Genomic DNA, 23,676 nt, shown 5'->3' with positions numbered 1-23,676 from the left:
GTCTTATCGAGTATGATTATTAATCAGTATCTGTTCCTTCACCTCTGACCTGGATTTTAAAATGTTCAAAAGCATTTTAGACTATTTTGTTCTATTTTGCAGTCTTGATCTGTGGGTGGTGAAGTTATGGAAGTGGAGGTGGAGCTATTTAACCACAGGCTGGTTCATACCGGCATTTAATATCACCTCAGGATGCTATCTGCTCCAGACGATCTTTACGCCTCATGCTGTGTCAATATCAAACTAACCACTCACCCACCAGCTTCTGCCCACGCTCTGCTGTCAGGTAGCAAGGGACTTTTACAAAAGCTGTCATGGTCTGCTACACTTTGTGACTGCTAAAAGTCCTGAAGAGTCAAGGGCCACCCAAGGGTGCCCCCATGGGGCTTGTGAAGAGAAAAAAAAGAACAACAATAGTAATTTAATACTAATCATATCCATAGATTTGCATGTGGGGCCTCTTGCGTTGTATGTGGATGTGATTTCTGACAGAATTGATTATCTGTTCACCCAGACGCCACCAGTCATGATCTTTCCCACCCACTGAGTTGTCCACCGTGATTAGTAACGCCTACCACTGTCTATAACACATCCCCTGTACAATTGTGGTTACAATGAGGATTGAGGAACGAAAATCGAAATGGAAATGAAAATTGAAAGTCCAATCTATTTGGCACCCACCATCAAACCTGACCTGACAAGATAACACCTCAAAACATATAAAGGCGTAATATTCCAATCGCAACATACTGCTATTCCATGACAGTTGGCATGTCAGTATACAGTACAGTACCACAGAAATTTTGGGCAAACCTTCTCACTTAACCCTCTCATATTTAATCAGATTAATCACAACAAAATTTAGTCATTCACTGTGATTAATCGCACATGTTCTTCTTCAGACACAAGTTTTTATAGTGGATATTTAAATGTAAATAAAAAATGAATGTAAGACATGTAGAATGCAATTATATTTATACGCTTATATATTTATATACTAGTATATACTTGTATTTTTAAGGGGTGATAAAGCCAACGTGGGGTGCTGGAATAAAGAATGCATGACAAATTGGATAGAGGATTTTTTATTTTAGAATTAGAACTTAATTAGCGGAGTATAAAAGTGCATTTTCACACCTGTAGTTGGTTTCTATGGTCTGGATTAGTTGATGAGTTTGTTTACTTGGAGCGTTTCTCCCTCTGTTTGGTTTGGTTTCACAAAGGCATCAACCTTAATGCACAAAAAAATGTGCACCAATAAACCACTCAATCAAATCAATCAAACTTGGTGACATAATTCATTGCGTTAAAAAAATGTATAATGCATTACTGATTTCAATGGCAAGATGTGTAAAAAGCTGTCATCTAAGCAAGATTTTTCTTTTAAGGAGGATTAAAAAAACAATCAAAAGTTCAATCGGGTATGTCACTTTTTTCCACTTAGGGCACTTGGAAAGCTTTTGACTTTTCAATTGTAGTTACACTACTAGAAAGCAAGTAATTAAATATACATTTTTTTGTAGACAACAGATGTTGCAATATAGTACATTACAAACAAACAATGCTTTTCTATTCCTTTTAAATTCCATCCAATTAATTATACTTATACATTTATTTTTTCACACTTCAACGCTTTTTAATAGAACAACATGTGAGCTTATAAGCTTTCTAGAGGTTATGAGCCTGTTTAAGGGTGTAGGGCGTAGTGAGCAGTGCTCGGATTGGTGCACTCCCAGCGTCGTAAAAAAGGAGCAGCTTTACTGCAAGCGTGATGCCGGTTGCTCCTGCAGGGGAACACGTGAGAATCAGTAGAAATCAGGAACAAATCAGCATTAAAACAGGGTTAAATCTGAATTAAACCGGGTTTACGCTTCTAAATATATGTTCTATAGGCTTTAGACAGACTGTACTTAGATCATGTCATAAGAGACAGGTTTCTGGTATCTGGTATATTAAGGGGTGTGTTAAACAGTTAGCACTAGCTTTAGCATTAGCGCTGTAATTCAGCAGCTGCTCTGTTTGCCTTATTTTCCTCCTGGAAGTTAAATCAGTTAAAAGTCAGAAATGCTGTATTTTATCGGTCTTGGTCTCGGGGACGCGAAGGACATCACAGTGAAGGGGTTAGAGATAATTAAAGGCTGTAGTCGGGTTTATTTGGAAGCCTACACCTCCATCCTGACTGTGGGGAAAGAAGCTCTGGTGGGTAACTTCTGTGGTTAAATGCATGTCAGTTAACGTTATCGGTTACAAGTTTTTTTCCCTTAAATATAAATCATAAACCCTCTGTGGCAAGAATTATATATTTTTTGGGAGGAAAACCCCTGCGAATATTACAGATATAGCATTAAATTACTATTTTCACAACAAACTGATCATTTGAATCAGGGGTTTTAGAGCAAGGAAGCACCTAAAACATGCACACTGTTGCCAAAAGGTAACTAATAGTAAGAATATAAACCTCCAACCTCCGTCTCATTGTAATGGATGAAGATATATTTTGTAACACATTTAACATATAAAAAAAATAAACAAATGGCATAAAAAACATAAGGTACAGTAACCAATAAAATGGGTTTGTGCTAATGAGGGTTAAGGGACGATATCTCAGGGTTTACTGCAGTAAAGTACCACTGTAACCATGACAACGACCCCTTCAACAAATTTACCGTTCACTGTTAGCCAGTGTTGCTAACTTATTTTTTTTTACACAAACAAAATACCATTGAGGACCATTTAATGTATTATAAAAAAAAAAAGAAAATGAAAAATCCCTAAAAACCTCACTGTCATGTGAACGTGCCTATAAACGGTTTTAATGGTTTCTCCTACCTTACGTTTAGTTTATTACCGTCTCTAAAGTGAATTGAATATATCTTTGGTACTCCTCTCTGATAAATTAATAACTGTAGGCTGTATCATTCATCATCTCAAACACTCCCTTATTCTCAGTTTTTCTGGAGTTAAGGGGAGATTTTGGGTCCCTTAAATAATTCTAAGGGCATAACATGTTAAAGAGCCACTAAACCCTAAAACATTTTTTTTTATTAATAGCTAAATTGTTTTTTCTTTTTGCTATTAAGTAATAAAACACACCAGTCCTGATTACAATTTTTATAAACATTTCTAATCTTTAAAAACGCCTTTATTGTGCCAATTTTTACCTCTGCTGCACCCTTACAGTTTCAACTGTACTACAGGCGAGGAAGATGTTTCCCTGTACTTTGGTATCAATACATAATATAGCCCAAACAGAGTTTGTTTGAAATACATCATGTCATGTTGACGCTAATTATCCCAGTTTGTGTAAAAAAAAGTCTAAAACTGGAGTAAAATAAATGCAATACGTAGGGCAGATATAATTTGACAAAATATTGAAAATCTTTTTTTGCAAGTTTTTCACCATTAAAAAATAGTATTAAATAATTAAATAATATAAATGTTATTCTGTTTTATTGGGCTTTTTAAAGATAAAGACATTACAAAACATTTCCAATTTATACAATATACATTTATTAAACACTTTTCTGTTGCATCCCAGCACACACAGTCATTTTGTAGGAAAAGTATTATGCTCTTACCTTTTTTCCCCTTTTTTGGCCAAATAATTCCATTTGCAGCATGACCTATGAAATAGTTTAAATTCGTTGCACGCCCTTCGATGTGGCTATTGAGCTCACACACATTGCAATGGTGATGGTGAAATTATGTATGTTCAAACCTAGTGTACTTTATTACTAAAAATTGGGGTTTGCATAAAAAACACAAATGTGTATATAATACTAATGCTAGATGTCTGTCAGTGTACATAATTTAGGGGTGTCATTCATGTCTTGGACATCTTCCATCCAGGTAGCTGATTTTGTAGCTAGTGATATATTTGTTGTTATAGGAGGAGTATTATGGGCGTGAGCTGCTGCTGGCGGACAGAGACATGGTGGAGCAGGAGGCCGATGAAATCCTGAAGGGAGCTGATGTTAGTGATGTTGCCTTCCTGGTGGTGGGAGATCCTTTTGGGTAAGTGTCATGTGTAAATACTGATATTTTGTGTGCTTACACACACTTATCTTCTTATTTTTAATGTGAATATCTGCTGATAGGATTGATAGTAAGACACATCAGATTCAGATTTAACTGTAGTAAACCTTCAGGACCATTTATCAAAATGGAATTGTGTTGCACTAATAGACTACCTGGTAAAAAAAAAAAAAAAAAAGAAAAAAAAAGTAAATAATCTGGTGTTGCGGCAGTTGGTCAGCAGGTCTAGGTGCTGAAAAAATGAGATCAGCTGACTACTTGAATATACTGAATATAGACCAGGTTATTCAACAAAATATTAGTGTGTGTTCTTTTTTTGGTATAAAAACAAGAAATACAGTCAGGTTTGAATTTTTTTTTTTACATCAATACAATTTATCATATCATGATACTGACTTTAAACAGCACTTCAGGCTTAAAAGACTTAATTGGTGGATAAATCTAAACAGGTTGCTTTTTGTGAGTTATCAACACCGTTGTATATAAAATGGCAGCTTATTTTACACACATGGACTTGGGAGTGTATGGTATGTTGTGATATTTTTTTTCTTGACATGAGCTCTTGAAAAAGAGATATTTTTCGGTCAGCACACACAACATTAAATTAAAACTGAAGTAATTCATGTCAGCAGTCTCTCCGGTTCTCTTTAAAAAATATGTTTGTTGTTTAAGACTGCAAGCTCTGGGTAGTCTTGAATCGCAGTGGCTACACGAGCCGTCCTTGACACTAATTACTGATTTTACAATCTGGCCTTAAGTCTTCCCTCTCATCTTGTGGGCTGGGAATTGCCCTGTGAGGTTCTCCATAACCGAACTGCGTCACATAAGTTCTATTTGTGGAACGTTCATGTTGTATGAAATGGAACTTACATGAGAACTTTGAGAATGTTGAGCATATTATATAACTGATTCTGTTGTTGTAGATCTGAAAACAGTGCACAGTTTTTATCTGTGTCAGAAAAGGGTGGAACTTAAAGAGGTTTAAAGCGTTTATTAAAAGTGGTGTCCACTAGACCTATAACTATAACAGTTTGAGGACATATTGTCCCAGAAATCATCGCAATGAACCATATTAATGTAATTTCCAGACTGTTTTATGGCACTGCAATAATGATGATGCATAATGAACAGCATAGTTAATGCATTTACCCTCTTTTAAAGTGCAATGAATGTTTTGTAATCAAGGATTTTCAGACATTGCAATAAATCAGAATAATTGTGATTGGAATATTTGTGATAAACAATACTTTTGGTGCTGATCATGTTTCAATGACAAGCAGTCTCATCACAAAAGACTCATAACTGGTTACACTGCACACAGATTCTAACCCAAAATAAATCCATCTTGTTCCATGTGCTGGGATGGTGGGATCATGTTAGTCTATTGTATCAATAAGTGGTGCCAAATTGATATTTTTATTGCACCTACGTTCATTACTTGATTAAAATTAATAGGGTAAACGTGTTCCAAAATGAAACTGGCACCAGTAAATCCATAATATCTAGTATTTGCTTATTTAGTAGTATTTTATTTTCTTCGGTAAAGAAAATTCACAGCTTGGTTTACACCTCTGTATAAATTCCACAGTTCGGTACATTTTTGTTACGGTTGGTGTAAAAAAATAATGAGGCTGAGCATTCTGGATAGCCTTACCTTTATTAATTTCATAATAACAATGAATGTTCATGGGATGAAATGTTGTAACGGGGCTCGAGCGTTTTTATTATTAAATACTAGAAACCAGGGTTCTCTCCTACTGTCATCATGAGAGGCTCCATCTTTTGGATCTTGTTGAAACAATCAAACAATGAGCATAATAGCACTTTATTAAAAACCAAAACAACAGCATTGCTTTAACTGCTAAATATTTTTTTTTTAAATATAAAAGGGGGAGGGGGGAGAGTCTCCTCATAAATGACTCTTAACTGGTTTCACTGCACACAGAGAGATGAGATATTTTGGCCAAATATCACCCAGCCCTATTACTGTTCCATGATTTTTATTTTAAGATAAGATCATATTATCAATAGAAGTAATATGAATTTGGTTTTAATTAGGGTTGTCAACATAAAAGTGTTAAAGCACGCTGATAATTTGGAGTCAGTACCTGTTACTATTGTTTTTAACGCAAGTTAATTAAGGCACCAAAATTGACCACTACTTCTGCCGTAATCTGCCCCGCCCCCGCCCAATGCACTGATCTGCTTTCTGGATGAATGATTGAATGGTGCGCTTTAAATTTCTAGCTCAGACCTGGTCAGAGAGCTTTATTTCTCTCTATATATTTCTTTCTCTCTCTCTCTCTCTCTTTCTCTCTTGCACGCGTGCACACACACACACACACACACACACACACACAAATTAGAGAATTTTGAAATCCTTACAACCATTCTGAGACATTTACAATCAAATTTATCATACATTCTTTATTCCAGCACCCTACGTTGATTTTATCTCCCCTCAAACATACAAGTATATACTATAATTTTAATTGACACCACTAATATAACTTACATATAATTGCATTTTACATTCATTCTTTTATTTACATATAAATATCCACTATAAAAATTCGCTCCTGAAAAAAAACAAATGCGATTAATCTGTTAATCACAATTTTGTTGTGATTAATCATATTAAATTTTTTAATCGATTGACACCACTAGTTTTAATACATTTTAGTAAACGTTTCTGAGAATAGACTTGCCCTCTTTTCATCTCTTCCTGTAAAAAGTCATTTCACCCTATTCTTCACCACATTTGATATTTTACTGTTTTCTTCAGTAGCTTCTACCTCGATTTATGGGTTTGAGTTTCATCAAACCTCATTTGAGTGCGTGCCTTCTCCACCACAGCCCTGTCAGTAAAACCCACCGCCATTAGTGTCCGCTTTCCCCTGAAGAAGACAAATAACGGAAATTATTCTGATTCTCTGAGTTCATGTGGTCAAGCATAAGCCCTGAAATGAGCGGCTCAGACCTGAGTGCAGAATGTTCTGGAAGAATGGACGAGCTGGTCTGCTCACACTGTTGAAACTGAAGTGCTGGAGTATTGGTGGTGGAGTTGTAGGGTATAGGTGGGGAGTGTTTGGCTCAGCGTTTTTCCTCCCCAAAAACCACACAAATCCTCATGGGGAGCTTTTCTCCTCGTTTTCCGTCTCTGAGGAATGTTTGGATTTAATAAAGTTTAATGATATATTTCAGTACCAAGCCTGAAACATTTCAGCTACTTTTTATTATTAAGGAAAGAGTTCATGTTTTACGGAGAAGAATATTTAGTCTTTTTAGTGAGTCTGAGACAAAGAAGTTATTGCTTTTGTATTTGTGAAAGAACCAGAAGATGAAGATAGTGTTTAAACATTTCTGATCAATTATAGTGCTTTATTTATTAATTATTTTTAACCCATTTTCCCCTCAATTTACAAGGCCTATTACCCAACCCACTCATTAGCACTCCCCTCATCACTAATGATGCCCCAACACACCAGGAGGGTGAAGACTAGCACATGCCTCCTCCGATAAATGTGAAGTCTGCAAACCGCCTCTTTTCTAACTGCTGCTGATACAGCTTTACCGTATAACATCACAGCAACTCGGTTCAGATACATCAGCTCACAGACGGCTAGTGCTGCGGACATCACACTTTGGAGAGCAAGGCCAGTTGTGCTCTCTCAGGGCTCCGGCAGCTGATTGCGAGCTACATGAACAGGATTTGAACCACAGACTCCCGATCATAGTGGCAGCGCTTAGCCCGCTGGACCACTCAAAGCGTACATTATATAATTTTTAAGATATTAAAAAAAAAAAAAAAAAAACAAGCACACTTTTCCAATATACTATTTATTTATTTACTAGTGTTATTTTTTTTATTTATTTACTTACTTTTTTTGTTAACCTTTTAGTTTTGTTTCTGAATTGGGGAGAAAATGAAATGTAATGAGAGAAAAGAAAAATAAATAAATATAAGTAACGTTTCCTCTGTCAGGGTTGACAGTATTCCCTTGTAAAACCTTGTTCTAAAACCTTGTTCTCATAAAAGTCAGACACCTAGCAGTATTTTAATTCAAATTACTATTATATTTTAGTCAATTTTCGATTTTACAAATCAATTCTGAATATTGTATTGAAAAAATTCTTAGCCTATAATTAATTTTGTTCAGATTGTATTTTTTGTCATTTTTTAGTAGGGAGAATTTAAAAGTTAATAATTTTTTTGTTTGAATTTTAGATATTAATATTGATGTCTAATATACTAATTAATCTATTAGTATTAATATCTATTAATATTAGCACCCTGCTGAATGTGAAATAGTAACTTCTGATTATGCCTTGTTTTTTTTTCAGTGCAACAACCCACAGTGACCTTGTTCTGAGAGCAGTGAATGCTGGGATCCATTACCGGGTTATCCACAATGCCTCCATCATGAATGCGGTGGGCTGCTGTGGACTTCAGGTGGGCCTTCATTTAGATTCCTTTTTTTTTGTTGATCTACAGAAGCATGAAGCGAACACCTATGTCTTCTACATGTTAAGATAGGAGATGTACAATTTATGGACAGAATTATTTATCATTTAATGTTTCTCCTTACATAAGATTGTAGGTATGTCCCGATCATATTTTTTTGTACCTGAGTATCTGCTTATACATAGTCCCTATCCATTAATTGGGCAATGAAAAACACTGGCGCTATTTAAATTAAGAGGGTAAACCTGTGGTGAAGCATATTTGTTGTTAGTTTTTGTGAAATAAATGCATTATTCATGGTATTGGCTTATTTATATAGGAGTATTTTAATCCTCTTCAGTAAAAAAAGATGCTATATATTGAGAATTGCAGAATTAAAAGGTTTTGCCCTCTGATTCCCATTGATATAATATTGGGCAGTAGTTAAGAATAAGTGAGCTCTTAATCCAAATAATATCCTGAAGACTCAAACCAGGCGACAGTGAATGTGAGCGAGCATCCCGATAAGAGCTGCGTTACACAGATCCTGAACGTTGCCAGTAAAAGTAGCTGGGTAATGTTCCGGGTCCTGAGTGTGAAACGGCTATGAGAGAGCTGTCTCACGCTGTTCAGATGGTGAAAGAGATCAAACGGCAGCCTCACCTTTGTGAGGGAGGCTCTCGGGCAGCGTGCGTGAATGTGTATGAATGCGTATGAATGGAGAAAGGAGCGCAGCAGCATGCAGCCTCAGTGCTGAGGGCGAGTCCATCAATAAGGGCAGGGTGTATTGAGCTGTCAGGGCAGTATTGTACACGCTGAGGCCCAGCTGCTCCCACACGCAGCTCTACCCCGGGCCGACGGGCCGCACGCCCGACCCTTTTACAATGTGCTTCTTCCTGCTGACCTTAGAACCGCAGTTCTGGTGTTGTTTGTAGAAAACTGCAATAGAAACTGATTCTAGATCAGCACAGTAGACATGCCACTCCTACAAAGCGCCACCGGCTCCCTTGGCTTCTTTGGGATTAGCGGAGTTAGTGTTAGCCTAGCAGGGCTATCATTACCGCAGCTCCTCGGGCATCAGATACGCTAATTGGAGGTGGTATGCTTTAGCATCACTAGCACAAAAACACCGACGTCCAGCAGCAACAGAATGGCAGGTCTTTTTTTGCTTTTCTGATTAAAGGACTATAGCCAGAGGGGCTACGATTGGTTGCGCTTGTGAAGTGTGTTCTTTTGGGTTTTTATATGTTCAGAAATTTGGCCAAATTATTAGGGATGCACTGAAATGAACATGTTGGGCAATATGACTTTAATACTGTATACAGTGGTATTAATACATTTGAACAGTATCTCCAAACGAGGACCGTACTCATAATATGACGTGTCTGACATGCCAAAATGGCGAAATTGTGGCTAATTTAGGCTAAAGTAGCTGGTTCATTCATGTGCACATAAGATGGTCACAGGATGGGGAGCCCACTAAATTTTAGTCACTCTCTGAAAACTCCTTTGACTGTTTTTGCAGGTTTAAAGCTTTATTTTTTAGACCTGTGTGATTTGAGCCTCATTTAGCTGCAACACGGTAGCACAGATGGTGCTTTAGCAGTTAGCCTGTTAGCGTTTAGCCTGTTAGCTAAAATTATCTAGTTATCTAGCTAGCTATCTAAGACTTCCCTCTTTCAGAAACAAGTTCAGTACTAAGAGTTTAAAATCATCATTACTCAGGTAAGTTAGTCAAAAACAGCTGTACTGAGCTGTCTGAAACTCTGTGTATGTGTACTAAAGGCTAGCTTAGCAAGTAAGCTAACTACAGGACCAAACACCACAGAGAAAAATGTTTATTTCTATCTGTCCATTATAAAGGTTTTTGGTAGAATTAACCATTAACTTAATAACCATTGAATAAATGACACAGACTAAATATATTTTATCTTGTTTAACTACAAAACTGCAGTGTAAAAATATTTATTTAATACTGAACCCTTTTAATATTCCACCAGACATAACAAAGCATAATACATTTTCCTCAGCAGTGTTATTCCTCTTACACATTTAGCCAGCTAGCTAGCTCAGCTGTGCAAATTAATCATACATTAACTTCAGTAGTGCTATTTGATTTTATTCATAAATTTAACTAAGTGGTCAAGTTCTAATCATTTATTTACTTAAAAAGTGCATTTTTTGTTGACACAATTCTACAACAAAAGCATAAAGGATACATTCTTTTTTGTTGTTTTTTGAGCAGGTGTCCTAATACTTTTGCCCATAAAAATCTTTGGACACATGCAGTGTGCTGCTCCAAATCCAATTAAACAGAACTAATTGGGTCATTTCCATTATGCAATTTTGTGATAAAACCCCAGCATGTCAAAACCCCACCTCTTTATGCTAATTTCTTCTAGCCTCCTTTGGGATTCTTTTAATATTTTAGTGTTGAGATAATGATGATGTTTTAGAATCTTTTTTTGGTGTGTGTAAAGCTTATTAAATACATTATATGTGTATTTATGTGTACATTAAAGCATTGTTTTACTGATAAATCTGAATAAAATAAAAAATGACTTTGCAAAAATCATTAGGCCTCCAAACATGTACAGTGTTGCATAATACTGTGATTTTTAGCAACTAAGTGAACACCCTTTAGCGCCTGTGTAAGCCTCTATTAAACAGAAGTAATCAGATAAACAGTAGCTGTTAGCAGGCGTTTGTGACGTATGTTATGTCAGCTGTACAGCTCACTCTATCTCTCTCTCTCTCTCTCTCTCTCTCACACACACACACACACACACACACACACACACACACAGCTCTAGCTCTGGGAGTGATGTCAGACTGGCTGAATAACAGGAAGCAGCTTGTCTGAGGCGTGTTGGGTTACTGATCTGCTGCAGCAATCAGAGCCCAATAAACACACCTGAACTGCAGGGCATATTGAAGACCCTGAACAATGCCCGCTCTGTGGTGAGAGGTGGGATATAGAGATGAGCCTGTATCACTTTAATTTCAAACCCGATACCAGAACCACATACCGACACCAAATACCAAAACCAGTATCACATACCAGCCGATACTAAGTACTGACGCTTTAATGCAGCCGGTATCAGTCACTACTGGCACTGGTTTCAGTATCATTACATCACCATTTAAAGTGACGTTTAAAAGTGTCAAAAATGTGTTTTTCTTTTTTTTTTTTAATTATTTTACAATGTTCTGCATTGTATTTTAATACTAAAGTCAAAATATATGGAATTATTAAGTAAACCAAAAAAGGGTTAAACAAACCATAATATGTTTTATATTTTAGATCTTTTAAAGTAGGCATTTTCTCAGTCAGCTTTATAAGGTAGAGTCACCTGGAATTAACAGCTGTGCTGAACTCATTAAGAGTTCATTACTTTAATTTCTTGGCCTCTTAATATATTTAAGAACATTAGTTGTAAAGTTGTGAAGAGGTAGAGTTCGTATACAGTAAACATCTTAATTTGAGTAATGTTCTAATCCATATTATGACAAGAACTACTTAACTAAGTAAAGAAGAAAATACTTTAAGAAACCAAGTCAATCTGGGGGAAAAAAATAACTTTAAAAGTATATTTAAATGCAGTCACAATGACCATTCAAAAACTGATGAAACTGGCTCTCATCAGGATCGCCACAGAAAATGATGACCAAGAGTTACCTCTGTTGCACAGAATAAGTTCATCGTAGTTACCAGCCTCAGAAACGGCAAGTTATCAAACAGCACTCCAGATAAGAGCACCTAAATGCTTCACAGAGTATTTTGGTTTGTTTAACACTTTTAAGTTACTACATGATTCTTTGTGTTTCTTCATAGTCTGGATGAATTTAATATTCCTTTACAATGTGCCCAAACTTTTCACTAGTACTGTACATCAGAATCAAATCTAACTTTAACTGTGGACGCAAGAGGAAGCTGTCTGAAAGGGATGTTCGGGTTCTAACCCGGATTGTATCCAAAAAACATAAAATCACGGCTGCTCAAATCACGGCAGAATTCAGTGTGCACCTCAACTCTCCTGTTTCCACCAGAACTGTCCGTCACCACAATAAATTATTGTGGTCTAAAACCAGGTGTATCAGTTTCATTGTCCAACCCCTGTACATAAAAGAGGTTAATGGTCAAACATGCAGTGCATTTCAGGCCTGGAATTTCAGATGGTACGTGAAAGGTTTAATATTGTAAACAGTTAAAAGTTATTTAGGTAAAAAGGTTTAAGTTAGCAGATATTTAAAAAAAATGTCTCCTTTCCTTTTGCAGCTGTACAACTTTGGTGAGACTGTGTCCATTGTGTTCTGGACGGACACCTGGAAACCAGAGAGCTTCTATGATAAGATCAAGAGGAACAGAGATATGGGCATGCACACACTCTGTCTTCTTGGTGAGTATATGATATATCGGTATCTTTCATTAAAATTCAATTAGTGGGTGAAATGTTTTTTTTTTATTATTTGTTGTTCAAACAAATTTCTTTGTCAGTTTATTACAATACACATTAGCAGAAAAACAGCTGAAGAATATAAACAATACACCTTAAAAAGAGATACACCAACAACTTTAACAAAGCATTCTTAACAAAAGTACATATTTCAAATAGTTCCATAAACGCTGTAAATGATCCTAAAATACTCAAAATATAAGTATTCAAAAGAGTATTTAAGCAGCTGTTTCAGTTCATTAAAATTCTCTTGGTTCTCAAGTTAACAAATACATTTAAGTCAGTGTGCATTAATATTATCCTTCAAGCTACAGTATTTAAGCATATAAGTATATTAAACAGGGCTATAGTTACTCATATTGCAAGGAGCAGCAGCAGCTCCAGGAGTTCTGTTCCCATGCTTCTTCAGGCAGGCGGTTCTAAATTCCCCTCCCGTATACCGTATGAACCGGTATACCACCCAGGAATAACTGTTAAGGCTGAGAATTGTCCACCAACAGCAAGGCATCAGGAACATCCTAGCGGTTACAGGTTGGACCTGGTAGGTAGGAGTGTGTAACAAAGTGAACAGTGAGCCGAAAGAGTGTTTAAGAAGTCCAGCAGCACTGCTGTGTTTGATCTATTCATGCCTCAAATGTTCAACATCTCCAGCTCAAGAGATATTAAATATATATTTTTCTATTTTTACAATAAGAATGTGAATTTATATATATATTTTTAATGTAAACACACTTTTAAGCAGTGTATTTCAGACTTTTGCCCAGTATATTATACGTGTATGATCAGAATTAAAATGCTAAGCCACAGTCACACGTGGCTCAGCTCTGCAGTGGGTCCCTGGGCTCCAATATTCCTTTAAACCTCTGCAGCGCTGTGCCCATCACCCTGGCAATGAACATGTCAAAGCCAGACGCCACCCTGGGGATATAGCAGCCCCCCCCCCTCTTTTCCTCCGCTGGTTTCCCCCCTCGGATCAGCAACCGGGGTACTGCGTGGTCCCGCAGGGGGGCACATTAAACCCATCTAATTCAGACACACAAAGGGTCTGATAGAGCAAGTGTGTCTCTCTGGCGGGGTCCTGTACCTGAGGGAGGCAGATGGCCTGCATGGGGAATGATGATTTAGGTTTATTGGTGTGGGCGGTACAGATTTAGCTTCCTGAACACGTAGCACACATCTCCCCATTGCAGGGTCTCACGTGGAGGAGTGACCCCTGTGTGATGAGACTGGGTGAAGATCGTGGAGGTTGTGGTTTGGGTGTACCATGATTAGTTGACCTGCTGTGAAGTCTGTGGGCCTTAAATTATGTTATAGGACATTATAGAGTATATCAAGACTCTAAAGTGATTTATTTATATTAGAATTTATATTAGAATTATCAAATTTTAAACTCAATTCAACACAGTAACACAATTATATATTTTTTACAATGCTTTATTTGTATTGATTGTTGCTCAGCAAAAACCTAACAAAGAAAAAAAAAATCCCGAAAAGGGTAAACTAAAATATTTTAAAGTAAAAAAGAAAATAGTAATAATAGTAACACATACAAATAAAATATTTAAATATGTTATAAAATAAATGAATAAGGTTTATAGTCCATTAAAAGGAAAATATAGACTATGGCCAAGTCTAAACCCAATATGAATAGCAGTAAAAAAAAATAAAATAAATAAAAAGTGCAAACATGGATTTTTTTAGAAATATAAAAGTAATAAAATAAAGGTAATAAGCTGTTCCGTGTCTTATCAATACATCTCTACATTTATTTGGATGCGTAAAACCAAAATGTGCCGGCCGGAACGTGGTTCCTTACGTATCAGCGTAAATTCAAGTGGTAATATGAGTGGCTTGCAAAAGTATTTATACCACTAGATTTTTTTTCACATTTTGCAAAAGATTTAATACTGGGAAAGAGATTTACTTTACAGCAAGACAATGAACCTAAACATACAGCCAGAGCTAATAGTGGAATAGGTTAGATAAAAAATATTCATGTGTTAGAATGGCCCAATCAAAGTTCTTCCCTAAACCCTGTTTAGCATCTGTGACATGATATTAAAATTGCTGTTCACAGACACTCTCCATCTAATCTGACTGAGCTTGAGCTATTTTGCAAAGAAGAACAACAAAAAAAAAACCAAGCCGAGTAGCCAGTGCGCTTGGAGTAAAGCGCAGCGACTCGGTTCCTATACATCAGCTCACAGATGCCTTGTGCCGATCGACATCACCCTTTGGTCTGATGAGGGAAAGAGCAACGTCTACCCACCCAGAGAGAGCAAGACCAATTGTGCTCTCTTAGGGATTTGGCAGCTGATGGCAAGCTACATGGCTGGGATTCGAACCAGCGACTTTAGAGCATAGTGGCAGCGCTTTAGACCACAGGATCACTCGGCACCCCAGTTGCAAGAATGTAAGCAAAGTCAGGAGTCCTATCTATTGTCAAGTTGAGTGTGTTTATTTGCATATCTATGTCAGCAATGGGTGCATACTAAAAGCTGAATTCTTTCATAAAAAAGGGTTCAGTGGCTCAGCGGCTGGTGAGGGGGTGTTGGGGATCCCCAGGTGCAGTCCAGCTGAGGAGGGATGGAAATGGGGGTGTGGGCACTGTTATGAACCTCATTATTCACCATCGAGCGGAGAGGCGGAGATTAAATGCTTCACCTCCCACCTCAGCCTGCGAGTGCTCTCATCACACACAATAAAGAACACACACAGACCAGACGCCGCGCTCTGATTGGTCCGTCCGTTGTTACCTTAGCTAATCAGAGAGAGGCTGTTCATTATGACTGACAAAGGGTAGACAGAAGGCTGTTAGTGTAAGTATTGAGACGAGTAAATGAGCTGTCTGTGGTGCTGTAAATATATAACGCTTTACTCTCAGGCTGTATGTGTATCTTAGTAAGAATTAATTCTGTTAGTGGCCACTGTAATCAGCACTGCACAGTACAGCAGAATGAAATGGAATATTTATATCAACACAGTGATCTCATCAGCCAATGGTCTGGCAGCAGAGCAGAGCATAAAAACATTAGGATGATGGAAGATTATGATCTCAGTGATTTTGACTGAGGCCTGAATGTTGTTGATTTTGGTTTGAGTTTTTGATGAGTATTTGGAACCAAAGTTATTTGGTCATAATAAGCCTGTCACAATAATTCTAATATGTGCAATACATTTTTGAGGAACAAAGTTTCGGACAGTACATCGTCCTACGAATAGCTCTAGATAAGAACCCGGCAATAGCATGGAACATCTGGCCTGTTTGGCTGTTTGAACTATAATGACTGATAATGAAAAAAATAAATAAACTGCTTCTCTGGTGAGCTTTTGTTTACATTCCTCCCCTGTCTCTCTTAGTTTCCACCCGTTCTCGTTTTTCCGCCCTTTTTGGGCTACCTATCTCCTTATAAAGGTGTTTTTTTATGGTAGTGTATTAGATCACAACCCTGATGACATGAGTTTGATCCCCTGTGAGGAGCGTTTTTTATTTGTTTTTATTTTTTCCTTTCTTCTTGGGTTTACCTGCTTGAGATCACCTGTTCTGCAATTGGGTTCAACAACCCCTCTGGGCTGGAGAGCTACTATTCTGTAGCACTCTATCCCATTACATTTCCTTTTCCAAAACAGAATTTTTTCACATAATGGCTTGGAAAATATCTGGCCTGTGGTTTCAAAACACGCTGTAGTTTCGCAGATGCTAATTACTAAAGCAAAATCTAACAAATGTGTCCCATCTTAAGTAGACATACAACGCCTCACTCCCATTTACTGAGCACTTTTTTTATTATTCTATCTTAAATGTGGCAGCAGTTCAGAGTATTAGAAAATCAGTCTAAACATGGATGGTTTATGCATGAGTCTTAACTCATCTAGTGTACAGTCTTGTTTAAAACCTTAGCAGTACTTAGCAGTACTGTTTCTCTTAATGAAGAAACCAGTATTTATTTAAACAATAAGCAAATGTGTATCACTGATTATTAAACATTTTGTAAAAATTCTCTCTTGTAAAAGTTCTCTAGTATATGGAACCAGTAGATATTACTCTACTATTATAAAACACTTTAATTGCGGTCAATTCTGCCTGGTTCTACTGTGCTATAGGTGAGGATCATGCTTTTTTGTACTATGGTACGCAGACACATCACAATATGTGAATCATTTAATTAATAATACCACCCTCCTGGTGAAGTCCAACCATATGCGTCTCACTGTTATGAGTAGCACACTGCTCAACCCAATCAGCTCTCTCTTCTGCCCCGCCCCTAAACCCATACATCACCCAGTTCCCCTTCAAATTACTCCTCCCATTTTTTTTAAAGCATTTTTCAAATTTGAGCTGAGGGTGTAAGGAAGCTGTATTTCTGCTGAGGAACACTGATGGTTGGGACATAATTAGGCGCATGCAGCACAAATCCAGGGATCCAGCCAGTCCAGACTGGTGGAGGGGTGTAATGGTGTGGGAATGGCTTTCTTGACATGTTTGACATTAAGTACGTGGTGTCCAGATAATGTCACTGCTTTTAGATATGGTAAACGATGGAATGCTTATTTAATGTTACTCTTATACCCCCATGTCACCCTCGCTCTCTTTTATCTCCAGTCTATATCATAAATTTTCTTTTGTTTTACAGATATCAAAGTTAAAGAGCAGTCCATGGAGAATCTAATGAGGTAAGAAGTTTTAGAACTCACTTTCTTTTTCACTGTCTCTCTCTGCCTTTCTCTCTGCAGGCTGTCCTGATTTATATCTTGTCTGCCGGTTGTCGGAGGAGGGCCTCCGAGTTTGAGGTTTATTGCAAACATCCACTTAACATACATTTATACGTGCTGCTGGCTGGAAAAAAAAGAAGAAAATCTGGCAGTTTGTTTGACTTGGATTCATGAACTACTATCACTTGGACCTGGGCGCCTTCCAAAAACGATATGTTGTAATTTTCCTATCCAAAGTACTTAAAAAAAAAAAATCTAATTTATGGCGAATGGTAAACACACTCTCTCTTTGTCTCCTGCTCCTCAGATTGACCGACCTGTCGCCTCTGTAACTTCGTGTTTTACACCCTTTCTGAAACACTGAACTGAACCCCAGCTCTCAGAAAGGTTGTTAACTCCTTGCTCACTTTGCGGCGACCTGTAATTATTTCTCCTATGGGCACACGGCAGTAATTTTATATCCCAGTCCGCATGAACCCGTGCGGCTTTCCGTCTTCCACTCCGTATGGTGGAAGGAGCCGAGCTTAAGTCCAAGACCGCGTTCCTCGGCTCGAGTGGAAAGTGCCCTAATTTCTCCCAGATTTACTGGCGCAGTTACGCCGTTATTCGGAAATGGAATAAACACGTGCTCTCTGGGTTTCGGAGTGGTCGGACTGAAATGCTTGTTGAGTGAGGTTTTGAACCTTTACTCTGCAGTAAGGAAAGGGATTTAAATCATGATCCTGTTTCCTCTAAGTAATAATCAAAAACAGACATTCCGAAATGAACCTCAGAAAGCTTGTGTCTTAGTTAGCATAAAGAATTTTCACTACTGTAAAACTGTCTGAACATCTCTGCCGTGTAAAAACATTCTTAACTTTTTGAACCTCAGAAAACTTGTATCTTACTTAACATATAGAATATTAATGATTGTAAAACTGTCCGACCATCTTTACCACATAAAAGGATTTAAGAATTTAAAAAGACTTTGTCATTCACATCACATGTGATACATGAGGTGGAACGAAATTGTAAACTCAGTCCAGTTACACACGAAAGAGCAATTGTTAAAATAAGATAAATATAAGATAAAATAAATCAATAAATTAATAAATACACAAAATAGAGCGAGTAGAAAAGTACAAACCTACAAAACCTAGTAAAACCTACTAAAATACCTACTTATCTTTTAATAAAAGATGGTGTTCCAGGTCATTTTGGAGCATTTCTGTTGGTCCATTTATTGTGATATGTAAAAACAAAAGCCAGATTCACAAGAAATTGAACACATTCTTTTTTCCCCTCTTTATTGTTTTTCCAGTGTACAAAATCTTGCTGTAAATTACCAGGGCTTCATGAAAACAAATGACCTAAAAAAAACATAATAAAAAGTCATTTTAGAAAGCAATAGGAATAAACTGAGCTTTAGAAATAGCTGATAAGCAGCCATTTAAATACTTTAATTCATTGGCTTCAGGAATGACATATTTATATAAAACCTGTCTTTTAATTGTTCAATAGAACTTTTGAATATAGAATATAGAATATCTCTTTGGAAACTTAAACATTATTAACAAGTATTTTCGTTTTGTGTTTAGTGTTTATATGAACTATTTAAATATATAGTTTTGAACAAGAAGCAGTGTTAAATGTTAATGATGGCATATTTCACTTTTATGTTTTACAACTGTTTTTCTGTAAATGCAGACTGATTCCTTTAAATATTGTATTAATGTTTGGGGGAAAGTAAATATGTAATATTTTATATTCTACATAGTTACTCCTGACACTAGTACAAGCCACAAACCTATATAAAAGCTCAGTAATGCAAAAAAAAAAAAAAAAAAAAAGAAATAAAATATACTGTGAAACCGTTACTATCTTGGAAAGAATAAGTGATATGCATCATTATCATCATCATCATCATCATCATCATCATCATCATCATCAAATCCAGAGTGATAGAAGTGCTGTGGTCCAAAGATAAGCACCCAAGATTGGTTACTGATGCCATCCTTGTTACCACAGCAACCGATGCAAATACATTTGTGTTGTCTGGACAGGCTGATCCTCTCAACAGATCTGATTTGAGAAACAAATCCGATTTGCCTGCAGTTTGAACACAGCCAGAGATATTCTCTCTCACTGTATTATATATTTATATTTATTCTGCAAAGAAGTTAATGGTGAAAAAGATCAGAATGTTATAGAAAATTGATTCATATATTCTCACTAGGATCAGATTCTGAATTCTGAGTGCTCCTCTAGCAGCAGCCGAGTTCTCAAGGAGCTTTTCTGATCACGCTCAAGTACTCCTTCATAACAGCCCTCCTGTCCCATCAGCACATTCCACAAAAACAAGTGCAGCGAGTGCTGAGACGAGTACCTGCAGTCCATTAGCAGCAGGCCTTTTGTTTTCAGCACCACTTAAACTCTCCTTCTTTTCTCTTTCTCTCCCTCTTTTCTCTTTCTCTCTCTCTCTCTCTCTCTCTTATTTAAAGGGGTCGTAAGATTTACGAGCCGCCCAGGTTCATGACCGTGGCTCAGGCAGCCGAGCAGCTCCTGGAGATAGTGCAGAACCGCAGGGACAGAGGAGAGGAACTGGGTGAGATACGCAAAAAGAATAGATCTTTCATTCTGCACTCTGTATTACATTTTCCCCTAAGGCAGATATGACACTGGTTTTGCAACAAGAGGATGTAAAATTGCTTTCCCTTCTGCCCTATAAAAGCACTAGTGCTACATGACACTTTAGGGTAGTGTACCTCCTGGTGAGAGACCATCATTGACTGCTAGACAACAGAGTTTGAGACAGGACACATCAGACTGAGAGAAGCGATATGGTAGTTTAGATCACTAATTAAATCAAACTGATTTATATAGTGCATTTTACAGCTGAGGTTGCCGTAAAGCAGCTTTACAGAACTGTGATCGCGGAACAGCGAATCAGAAAAAAACATTAAACATACAACACAGAAACCCCAATGAGCAACAGAGGCAGCAGCTCAATTTGGGAGGAACAGGGCACACATATACCTTGTACTATCATCACATGTACTATTATGGCTAATATGTAAGGGGGGGACCCATCCTCCTTTGGTCAGACAACTTATAAATGTTATATAAATGTTAGTCCTTATACATCCGCATGAGTCCAATATATACTCAGGTGAGTAGCCACACCAGCAAAAGAAGCAGTTAGAAAACGCTTAAGAGTTAAAAGTTCATAAAAAGCAAATAGTCAGAGGCTGGTGGCATAAACTGGACGATTAGCAGCTGATCTGTTGTGGGTGACGGAGAAGCCTGACTTCTAGAAACTTCCATCAGTCTGGAAAGTCAGTAACTCGGAGAAAACAAGAAAGATGGAATTTATTTTGACTGGATTTATGTAAAACAGAGAATATAACACATTATATCAGGCTAATGGCTAATATTATTACCCAAGTTAATTTTTTTGGGATCATTTGGGAAAAATGTGTCTTTTGTTTGATTCACGATGAATAGTTTGGGTTCAGATATTTAACACGGAGCTGAGCTTCCTTGAAGAAACTTGAAGCTCTGCATTGGAGTAGAGCAGTCCTGATTCTAGCAGTAAATTATAACATTGACACTTTTTATGTTGTTAAACTGAGTCTACATTATATATATTTTACAGACAAAAGTATTGGGACACCTGCTTATTTGTGGTTTTATCTGAAATCAGGAGTATTTGAATAGAATGTATTTTATTTATTTTTTTAGAATGAACAAAGCATTTTAACATTAGTGGAATCATTAAACTTGTTTAAAAATGTTAAGTTGGATAAATAACATCAGTGCCCGGGTTTATCAGTCTACTCCTGCTTTAGGAGTGTTTCTGAGCTATACTAAAGCATGAGTGGCGATAAGTCAATAAGTTACATGGTTACAGATTATTTTTATATATATATTTTTTTTTACGTCAGATTTTGTCATAGGCACATTGTTAATTGGATATAAAGCTCATTAAAGCTAGTTAAAGTTTGTTAAGAATAGTCGGGGATTTACAATAACCAGCAGACACATCAGTTCAGAGAGTTCAGAGCTTAGCAGCTGGACCATCTGCCCCGGTCAACACCGAGGGCGACTAAACAATATCTGTCAGGCGCTGCGTGGAAATGGAATTAGCTTTGATTGAATGCATTTGATCATTTAATTGTGGATTTGCTTATCGGATTTGTGTGTTGCCGCAGCGATCACTGAGGAGACGGTGTGCGTGGGTCTGGCGCGGGTGGGAGCTGAAGACCAGGCCATTCGGGCGGGGTCGTTACGAGAGATGGCTTCGTGTGACCTGGGAGGACCACTGCACTCCATGATCGTCTCTGGACATCTTCATCCGCTGGAGGTGGACATGCTGAAGCTGTTCAGTGGCTGTTCTGAGGGTCTGAAGAGCCTGAAGATGACCGACAGCTCTACGTACATCTCCTGAGAACCTCAGAAGAACTTTCAGAAACCTATAGAAACAAGAAAAACAGGAACAGGAACTTTACAGGTCTTTGAAAAAACGAAGGGAATTAAATGTTTCTAATTATTTTTTAATGTTTACTGCAGGGTCCATGCTGGATCTTCCCCTTCAGGGCAGCAAGCCATTACATCAGGTGGTCTGTGTGAACTCAAGTACTCCAGCACATGAGGTAAAAAGGAAACCATACAAATTACATAATTGTTATTGCAGGACAAAAATATCCGCTCCACTCCCGAATCCCCAAGGACCCGTCAGGTCAAGGTTCTGTTTCATTACACCGTTTGTGTTCGGGCCACTTAATTAAGTCGTATGTGTGGCCGTAGACCGTATCGTATGTCAGAAAATGGAAGGACAGGATTACAAAGGTTATTGAAAAAAAAATCATCTGGGTTAAATTAGTGCCTCTGAAAAGTGAAGCTCTCCTGTAATTTGAAGCCGAGCTGTTGAACAGCATTGGCTTTCTAAATGCAACAAATGCGTTCAATATGAATGCCAAAACATTTGAACATACTGAACTTTTTTTTTTTTATGTTCCTGTCTGCCTGAACAAGGCCTCGTCGTGTTGCTTTGGAACATCGTTTGATTGCTACAATAAAAAAGAAGCATATTTTATTACTGCTGGGGTTCTACAAGGCCCAGTCCAACATGTGGATTAGCTTTCTGGTTGTGCTTTAGTGGGTTTGGTGAGACTTTCATCGTTTATTCATTTCTTCAGTTCGTCTCTGTATGACGTTCTCTATAAGTATGAAAAACAGTCTGCTTTTTTTTGTTTCTTCAGAAACTTGGTGTTTTTGGGATCATTTGGGATCAAAAATGTGTCTTTTTGTTTGATTTACGATCAAGAGTTTTTGTTCAGACATCCAACACCAAGCTGAGCTTCTTTGAAGAAACTTGTAGCTCTACAGTGGAGGAGAACAGTCCAGACTCTAGAAGTGATTTATAACAGTGAGACAGTTCCATGTAGTTAAAAATGGTCAACATTTTATATATATATTTTACAGACAAAACTAAATATTGGGACACCTGCTTATACCTGTGGTTTCTTCTGAAATCAGGAGTATTTGAATAGAATGTATCCTGCTTTTATTTAAGTATTGAGATGAAGATTTCATTGAATTCCATTCAGAAGTTGCAGGACACCTTTTTATTTCAGAAACAAAACATTTCAGTCATTTTCCAGACACATACTTACAATACTAGTGCATCTAATATATATATATATATATATATCATTGAAAAGTTATTTTATTTCATTAATTCCAAGTGTGAAACTCAAATTATATAGATGTATTACACACAAAGTGATCTATTTTAAGTGTTTATTTCTTTTATTGTTGATGATTATGGCTTACAGCCACTTTAGGCAGTGTGCCAAGTCCTACTGGAAAATGAAATCTGCACCTCTATAAAAGTTGTCAGTTTCAAAGAAAACTTCACTGACTTTGGATTTAATAGAACACAGTGGATCAACACTAGCAGATGACATGTCTCTCCAAACCATCACTGATCATCAGTAAACTTTCAAGGGATCAGAGTCTGGAGGAGGGGTGGAGAAACACAAAGTC

The 23,676-nt window shown here is 37.3% G+C and overlaps 1 protein-coding gene across 1 annotated transcript; it reads left to right on the top strand.

Moving 5' to 3' along the window:
- Window positions 1–1,748: 1,748 nt before the first annotated feature.
- dph5 (diphthamide biosynthesis 5) lies at window positions 1,749–22,761 on the top strand. The gene is made up of 7 exons (XM_015603322.3): window positions 1,749–2,199; window positions 3,890–4,014; window positions 8,380–8,488; window positions 12,759–12,879; window positions 17,571–17,610; window positions 20,130–20,233; window positions 21,840–22,761. The coding sequence occupies exons 1-7, from the start codon at window positions 2,065–2,067 to the stop codon at window positions 22,073–22,075; spliced, it is 870 nt and encodes a 289-aa protein (XP_015458808.2). The 5' UTR covers window positions 1,749–2,064; the 3' UTR covers window positions 22,076–22,761.
- Window positions 22,762–23,676: the final 915 nt, after the last annotated feature.

Source organism: Astyanax mexicanus, chromosome 16 (genome assembly GCF_023375975.1).
Source record: "Astyanax mexicanus isolate ESR-SI-001 chromosome 16, AstMex3_surface, whole genome shotgun sequence".
Classification (NCBI taxonomy): Eukaryota; Metazoa; Chordata; class Actinopteri; order Characiformes; family Acestrorhamphidae; genus Astyanax; species Astyanax mexicanus.
This window is presented reverse-complemented; position numbering and strand designations above follow the sequence as displayed.